This window comes from Atractosteus spatula, chromosome 21 (assembly GCF_055471065.1).
Source record: "Atractosteus spatula isolate fAtrSpa1 chromosome 21, fAtrSpa1.hap1, whole genome shotgun sequence".
NCBI classification, from domain to species: Eukaryota; Metazoa; Chordata; class Actinopteri; order Semionotiformes; family Lepisosteidae; genus Atractosteus; species Atractosteus spatula.
The window spans coordinates 5,038,917-5,047,956 of NC_142726.1; the positions used below are offsets into that span (position 1 = coordinate 5,038,917).

The window sequence follows — 9,040 nt, forward strand, 5'->3', positions numbered from 1 at the left end:
TTTTCCCGTTTGATGTCGTTTCCCGGTGCGCTATTATTGTTCCGTGAAGCAGCAAAACAAAGTGATGTCTATTCTATATCACTTACTGTACATCCAGACCTCACTGGCTTTGTGGTACTGTGGCTCAGTTGTAGATATTGTATGGCAGTGGATCGGCTCATGAGCTCTGGCATATTCAAGTTTACAGCAGTCCTGATAACTTCCTACGGTCCCAACATCTTCATATTCACCCAGCGCAGAAAGTCGTCATTTATATTGTATACAAGGTTTAAACGTTTTACATGATTAAAAAACCCTTCTTCAGGTAGTTGGAAAGACATGTATTCAAAGTGCAGTAGTTATCTTTGTTTACATTTTCATTTAGAACACAATTTTTGTAAGTTTGTATATATGTATATTGTATTGTTTAACACGATTGTATTGTTTTAAACTACTAAATGTTTTTTTGAGTATTTAAATCTTGAGAATAACATTACATTTCTTATTTTTTCATAGATAAGATAAGGATGAACAGATCGACAGACCTACGTCTGTCGTTTTGTGACTATAAGAGTACAGGTGACGCAAACTACCTGTCCTAAATTATGCTCTCTCTTAATGCAGTGATTAACGCATTTTACTGAAAGTCTTAGGTTGTGGAGATCAAAATGGAAATTAAACTTATTCCTGTAGCCGGATACCTGATGTTGTTTCTCTGGCACAAGTGAGAAGAGCGACAGCGTAGTTCTTTAACCCTCTTTTAAAATTGGGTTAATCGAGGTTAATTACCAACGAAACATAAATGACAGTCTCCAATGATCATTATGATAACGTGTCACTCTTGCAAAGGAAATTAGATTATCAGAAAAAGGCGACTTTTTGTTGGCGATCTGTAGTTTTTGTTCAATTTTCTCAGCGTGACTGATAATCTTCGAGAATCGTATTATTTAATAATCAAAATGTGCCAAGACGCATGCAGAATAAATTGGACGTAGATAATATAGGATCATTCTGCAAGAGATGACATATTAGTTCTTCAACAGCGACCCCTTCTACGCCTCTTGAAAAAGGAAAAAAAAATACACAGTGGTCCTTAGACAAAGTCTCTTTAGGTTGTAAACTAAATGTTCCAACAGTTTATTCCGGCTACTTTCGACATGGCGAAGAGTATGACTTTACAGACATCATTAGGAGGCTTATATATAGAGAGAAAGGTTATGTTACATATAAGAATACATTCATTAATTTCTTTTTGTATTATGGGAACATTGTGAACCTTGCCCATATAAAAAGTACAAACACACAAAGATAGGTAAGGGCACTGTCCACGTTGTAAGCCAAATACCTTGCTAAATGATGAGACTGAATGGCGTTTTAATGGCATTTGTAAATCACACATCTGTGGGTGTCTGGCTCAGATGTGCTCAGATGTGCCCGAAAAGGGTTTTGATATTTCTTGTTCGCTTTTCTATGCCAGTGGCATAACGAGTAAACGTTTTTATTAAAACTGGCGTTTTAACAGCTATAAATCTTTTGAGCAGCTGTCTTGAGGATTGGGTTAATTGTTAGAGAGGTCTGTAACCGGAGACTGCTAACTGACTTCTGCCGAGCAACTGCAAAACAGATACTGCCAAGGCAAGATGGATTGTCGCAGCGTCAAATATTTCTTGGTCTTTCACCTCTTTACTTTTCGCAAACAAAGCGACAATCTATAAAGATTGAGAAAATGATACAGTGATGTTTCCTCTGAATTTTTTTTTTGCATTTCGTATCCTGAACAGCGATTTTTAAACGTCTGCAGAGGAAACGAGAGTAAATGCGAAATTTCAGCTAGAACGTTACTGATGACTTGAAGGGAAACGCATCGCGAGTTTCTAATAGGTACACGTTAAATGAATAAAACTGATGACACAATCGGGCACATAAAATGTAAAAAAGTGGAAAACGAAGGTGGTGTATTGACACAACATAAATGTTCTTATTAACATTTAGCAGTTATTAAGGTGGAAATGTAAAGGGTATAGGAATAAAGCATGGACCGTTAAATCCTGAAATCCTGAATGACAAAATCCTGAAGTACAAAGATTATTCGACAGACGTCAACGTTAAAAAGCAACCTGTTAATTAACATCTATAGAAAGTCGGATATCGGAGACATTCACGTTGCGTTTCTGTCCTGTTCATGTATGTTTAATATGCACTTTTCCGATATGTTTTCCATGTCTGTTTTTAGGCTACGACAGAAACAGACCATCAAGCAAAGCTTCGGTTAAAAAAGCTCATGTTTTATCATATTGCTTTTAGCTGATTATTATTTGTTGTTAATCATTACATACCAAACAGTTTAATAACGTGCCCAAATTGTTGTAAAACTATATCCAATAGTAATCTGTTAAAAAAAATTACGATATACTCTATATTTTGGGTTTTGTGATCTTAACTTACCTTTTGGGATTCTAGTACTGTGCATCAATTGTTAAAGGCTGGAAGAACCCAGATCACAATTTTAAAGGATTATCAATACTCTGTTCTTCTGTCGGCTTTATTTTTAAGACCTAACAATACGCAAAAGTGCATTATACGTGTTTTTATTCAATTATATTTCTAGAGACTTCAAATTATAGTTATTATTTTAGTTTAGGATTCCGGCTTATCGTTGCTTCTATTTAACATTGACATTGTAAAATATTTATGTATTGTTACTGATGAACATGGAAAGTTGTATTATTAGGAAATCTTCTGCTTAGAATGTCAGAGAAATTCAAATTATATGCCAGATAAACACTTTACATAGAGTGGCCTTTGGCTGACAGTGTGAAAACACACCAGTCCATCACAGTTCTCTTCAATGTAATGAACATCCAAAGCATAGACTTCATACATAATTAAACGTTTTAGAGAAAAATGACATTGTCGTTTTCCTTTTTAATGTATTTTTTCATTCGTAGAAGATAAACCTACTTCATCTAGTCTACCATAACATGTGAAGAAATCGAATGCTTTAATTTTTTTCAAGTAAACTCCTTCAGGCGCTTTTTATAAACATGATCTCCAATGGTTTTGTATATCTTTCTTTGAATTCATTTTGTTAGAAAAGGCAGGGGGACATTTTCTCAAGCAAAAGAAAAAAATATTTATTTTCAACGTATTTACAAATGTCACTTGTAATTTATTAAAAGGAATGGTTGGGATACTGAAAAACACCAGAGAGAAAAAAGGGGGAAAAAAGGTGTATTCGGTGGAAATTCGTAAATACGTATTCACAAATAAATTAGTTATTTGGTTTACAAAACCACACACTGAGCATAACAAGAAGAAATATTTTAGGGGATAAAAGCAACAGACGAGATCGGGAACTAAAATAAATTTGGGTTATGTTAAAAAAACAAAATCCAGTGAACTCAACTTTAAATAAGGTAATAACGCCAGTATCATTCCAATTTGCAATTTGAGACTCAGAAAACATAATAAGATGGAAGAAGTCATTGTTAAAGGAAAGGCACATAAAAATGTTAAATGCAGAACTGTAAAACACTTTGACACACTTTTGGTCCATAACTTACTTCTGTCACAGATATTCCCCTCTGTAAAAACATATTAATTCAAGTACTTATCCTTGTAGCAAACATACACCGAATGTGCGCTCGCCAGAAAACATACTATATACATTTGTTTAAATCTTTTTCTTACGCGTGTCCACTCATTGGAAGTTTCCATAATTCCTGTGTGCAGATTTTGTTCACAGTTTAGAGATTCCCAATACGGACCCAAACGTTTTGGTCTTTAATCAATACTTCGTACAGTCATACGCGTATGGGCTGTTGTGCCGGTAAATGGAAGAAGCGGATCTGTAAGGGATCTGACAGCTCGAGTTGCCGCTCACCTGGTGTTCGCTGAGGGCTGAGCTCTCGATTCCGAGCCGATGGGGGTTGAACATATCCCGAACATTGGGGAATGTCTGTTGCTGGTTGCCAAAACCGTGTCCCGAAAGGTGATTTAGATCCCCTCCGTGGTTCAGATACCACGAGGCTGTCTGCCCGCCGACGCCGGGCTGCTGGTGATGACTGTTAGCGAGAACGCCCTCCTGGTTGGCAGCTAGGTTAACGGAGCCCAGCGGTGAAGTCGCTCCGCTGTGATGATCCGAGGCTTCCTCTAAAGTAGCCGGCACGCACATGTGTCCATGGCGCTCACCTGTGTACAAGCTCATGGCCCGCATGCTACACTGGTATCCCGCGTTAGAATCCATGCCTTGCGTGCAAGCCTGGCTATAAATTGAGGACTGTGTCTGAGGGTAGCTGAGGGAGAGGGAGGGCACCATACCTGTCCTGCTCGATGACACTGGGCTCAGGTCCCCCTGGGGAGAGGACCTCAAAGTCATGATGTTCTCAACGCTGAATCCCGAAAGGCCGTTGCTGGACGTGTGGTGGTCCGGTATGGAGCTCTCGGTGGACACGGACGGGGTGGAAGCCATGCTTCTCGGGCTGTCCTGCATCACGCTCCCGCCGTCGGGACTCATGGTCTCCATTTTCGTTATGACAGGTATATCTGGAGAGGAGGCCTCGCTCTTGATAACTATCTTCTTTTCCACGGGGATCTCTTTGGAGGGCACCTCGGCTTTCGTGGCGGGGCCCTGGATTTTGCCGAGCTCCTTGGGCTGGGTGCTGCGCTCATCTTTCTCCCGGCCAGAATCCTTTTTCTTGAACCGCCTTCGTCGCCTGAGAAAGCTGCCGTTTTCGAACATGTTGTAGGAGTCCGGGTCCAAACTCCAATAGCTCCCTTTCCCAGGCTTTTTATCATCCCGGGGCACTTTCACGAAACACTCGTTCAGGGATAAGTTGTGACGTATGCTGTTCTGCCAGCCCTGTTTATTTTCACGGTAGAAAGGGAAGCGATCCATGATAAACTGATAAATTCCATTGAGTGTGATTTTCTTATCGGGAGCATTTTGGATTGCCATTGTAATCAGAGCGATGTAGCTATACGGAGGCTTAACCAAGTCCTTGGGTGCAGTCTGTTGGTGATGGTAAGGTCCATAGGATCTTGTCATGCCGGTAGTGTACTGCTCATGGCCCGAATAAACGCTCATTGGAGTGGGCATGTTGCCATAACTGCTGGCCGTCCGGTAGTAGCTCTGCTCGCTCAGGTAAGGCACGACCCCCAGAGCGTTGGGATCCGACACCGGGTAGCGTGCTTGCATCATCGGTGCTCCAGACACAAAGCAAACCGAGCTTCCGAAACCGAATTGTGACTAGGATATCAAGAGAAAGAAAAAAAAACAGACTGCGAAGAGGTTTACACCTACAAGAGCTCGTTTTCTCGGGAGTCCCTTCAGCATCAAAACTCCCGTGGAGTATTTTCTCCGGTTCTGCGCAAATTCTAGGCTAGCCGCGCCACGCTTCTTTAATAGACATTAAAGAAAAATAGCCGATTGAGCTAAGTGCCAGAGCGCCAGCGTAAAGTTAAACTCCTAAAACAATTTTGGCAAGTTTCAAAAACTCCTTCAGTGAGCTGTGCTTTTACTCGAGAGTCGCCACACCCCTCCTCCAAACTCCTGTCCAATAGGAGACGAGCTGGCGAATATCTTGACCAATAAAACTGAAAGCAGAGTCGCAAACTTTGGGCGCTAGGACCTGCCTTAAAAAAAATATTTAAAAAAATCTCTTAAGCTAAAAAGGTTTCCAGTGCACCATATCTAGTAACACACTAAAATATAAAAATGTATTAAGAAATATTTGGTTTATAAAGCTAGAAGAACAAGTGTATTTGCAAACTTATTTATTAAAAAACGACATACAAGACGTAATCTTCGTTGTTCCATTTTGCAGGTATTTCCTAAATAATTTGTCTTAATTTTGTTTTATTTATTTAAGTGCCATTATATCATCAACGGCTTTGTAATAATTGGTAGATGTTACAGTCCGTGTTTCTGAAGGGGCAGTATGTCTTACGTCTGGGAGCACCTTGAACGTATTTTATTCCAAAAACGTTTTCCTCGTCTCATAAATTACGGGATTCAAATAAAACTATTTAGAAACGGTAGAGAAATTACATCTTTTTAATGCGGTCCTTTTTTCTTTATTGCAATTGCTTTCTAAAAAATATATACTGACAGGAAAATGCATCATTTTTTTCTTTGGTTTTGAAGCCGTTAGTAAAACGAATACACAACTCTATATCAAGAAAAGTTAGTTAATTGAAAATATTTTTGATATAATGTTTATAACCCAGGTACTTAGCATGTCGTATGCTTACTTGTAATCTAAAGACACAAACAGTGCTGTACTGTATGTTGACATACATGTACAGAAGGGTATTCAGAAGTTTTTCCTCTCCTTTACTGATAATGCAGAACTAGTACGGATTTACTTTACGAAGTTACTTTCGTGTTTACGTCTTATAATGAGCATATTAAAACGGAAAAATGCCCTATGACTGCAAAATATTATTAACAGTAGCCAGATATATTTTTGAAAATGTAAATATGTATAATGGAATATTTATGTAAAATTGTATGAATATATTAAAATATATATTTACATAACAAGCTGTTAATATTATTGTTCGGCGTTATTGTTTTTTAAACAATAAAACAGAAACAAAAATAAAGAATAAAATAATAAATAACGAGTCTTTAGTTTTCAAAGAAGAGACGGCGCTTTTTCATACCATAAAACATACAAATTCTATAATAATTCGCATCGCAGGCTTTAGAAAGAAATATATTTTAAATAAATATTTGACTTTACTTAACAGTATTTAATGTTTGTAATAAATGTAAAATTCCAGCGGGGTATTTTACATCCGAGACACGTTTTCAATATCCAGAAATGCCTCAATCATACCTGCGGTCCTTCGTTGCTTTAAGTAGTGCTTAAGATAGAGCAAATAAAAATATTGCTTTGAAACATGTTTAACGCCAGAAAACGATTTCAGCGCTGTTTCTGGTAAAAACATGAGGATTGTATCTTGAAAAACATTTTCGGATAAAGCTGTTCTGGCTATAAAATTAAATTTTTTTGGGAAAAAAAGGAAAATCTGAGAAAAAAAAATCCTTGTTAAGAACGACCTTATTCCTCCTCCTGCCTTTGAAAGTTAGTCTTTCATGACCTTTCACAGGTCTGCTCAACATTTTGACAGCTTTTAAAGAAATGTTAGTCTCCGCTTCGCATTTATGTCCAGGACATTGTGTCAGTATAAACCGAAAAACATATGGTTCAGTGCTAATAAAAACATTTTCCTGAAAAAAAAGAAAAATAAACCTTAAAATAGCTTACGTGGAACAATATTGTAACCAACATGCTCTTTTTCGTATTCGTTTTTACATACACTGTATATGCCCGCCCTTAATAAAGTCCAAGCAGGGTTCATCTAATGTGGTAGTAAATCTGTTTGCAATATAGCAGTCCAGCTAGCGCCGTTTCGGATTTACATGAATTGATAGAAAAATAATCTAGCTCTTCCTTTCCCATTTGTTTATAGAGCATTTCAACGCGACGTTGAATTTATTAAGTTTGATTGCAAACGAAACTTTTATACATCACGAAATAATTGAAGTCTGAGAAACCCGCAAATGTTTTACTATAAAATCATCATGGATGTAAAACGAATACAAGTTTGATCTTTGTTAAGGACTGAGTCTCTGGCTCCACCTGGAGATGGATTGTAATACAGTACTCCTGCGAGTCTCTCAATTGTTTTGTTGTGTGTCTGTGTTGCCCTCTAGTGGAATGTATCCATGTTGTTCAGTTGCAATCGTTTAATAAAATCACAAATAATTACATTATTAATAATACATATTAAGTATAATATTTTTAATAAAATAATGTGCAGTATCAAGCACACAACCTTCCATTTTCCGAGCTTTTATCATTAGTAGGTCTCCAGAGCCTATACAGGCAGGCACAAAGCACAAATCGGTACTTCACCTCGGATTGAAAGGCAGTCTGTAACAGGCAGGGCACACACACGCACACTCCCGAATGTGGGTCAGTCTGGCGACATCAGTTAACCTGGGTAGCATGCGTCCGTAGAAAACACACGCCGATCAGACGAACATGCTACCCAGGTTAAGTGATGTCGCCAAACTGACCCACATTCGGGAGTGTGCGTGTGTGTGCCCTGCCTGTTACAGACTGCCTTTCAATAAGAAGGTAGATCGAATTCGTGGAGCTTTGCTGCAAAACCACTGTTCTAAAAAACTGAGATGGCGGAAATATTGGTGAACAGAATCTTTTTTATAACAGTACATTACTTTTAAAGTGAAAAGGGAACGTTGCTGCAGACAACCCCATCTCCAAATAAGGAAAATCTGCTGTTGATTATAATTTATTGCCCGCGTTTCCCCCTCTTTCTAGTACACTTCCAGTTTTTAATTTTAGGTAATTTCAAATATCCACATACCTAACCTTTCTCTTACTTGAGCCCTTGTCACAACCCGAAAACCAACCACCTTTAAAACAGTTACTGTATCAGAGTGGGGCATCTCAACGGCAAACGTCTTGCTGGATTTCGAACTTAATCTGTCAACCGAGTAAGACCTAAAAAGACAGGCAATTTCACGTGTTATCTAAATAATTAGTTGAGTAATTCATATCAGAAATGAATCGAAAATTAGAGGGTCTCCACTCATAATCATCCATTTCTACTAAATGGCATCTCTCAGACGTTGCTGATAAAATAATCAAGAAATGTGTGTTAAAGAAATTCTGGCTTTTTGAAGGATGGGAAGATTTGTGCTTCAAGAAATTTAACAAATCATTTGGTTATTTTGCTCGCAATAAAATTGTTCGAAAGCATGCAAATGTTGATTTAATGGTTATCGATAAATCCTGAGAGATGGAGGCCCTCTGGGAATGGTGTTGAAGCTCCCATGTCCTTCAGAAGTTTTAAAAGGACAAAATTAATCAAGCAATTAAGATTACATTTGATCTGTTGCTTTGTGAATTTTTCAGATTATTTCGTCTCGATGTGGAAAAATGTTTGTGGCTGAGCGTCTAAACGTTGCTTTTAAGTAAAGTGCTGATAATGGATTGAGTGTTGGCTCAAATGTTTTGAAGTAATG

The 9,040-nt window shown here is 38.1% G+C and overlaps 1 protein-coding gene across 1 annotated transcript; it reads right to left on the bottom strand.

The window, feature by feature from the left end:
* Positions 1-3,087: 3,087 nt before the first annotated feature.
* Positions 3,088-5,463, bottom strand: LOC148817031 (forkhead box protein C2-like). Its single transcript, XM_088938739.1, has one exon. It carries the CDS (start codon positions 5,177-5,179, stop codon positions 3,767-3,769), a length of 1,413 nt encoding a protein of 470 aa, XP_088794865.1. The 5' UTR covers positions 5,180-5,463; the 3' UTR covers positions 3,088-3,766.
* Between the last annotated feature and the right edge of the window lie 3,577 nt (positions 5,464-9,040).

What these genes read in the sequence shown, in the direction of transcription:
- LOC148817031 (XM_088938739.1), bottom strand. Translation starts at nt 5,179, where the DNA reads ATGATGCAAGCACGCTACCCGGTGTCGGATCCCAACGCTCTGGGGGTC.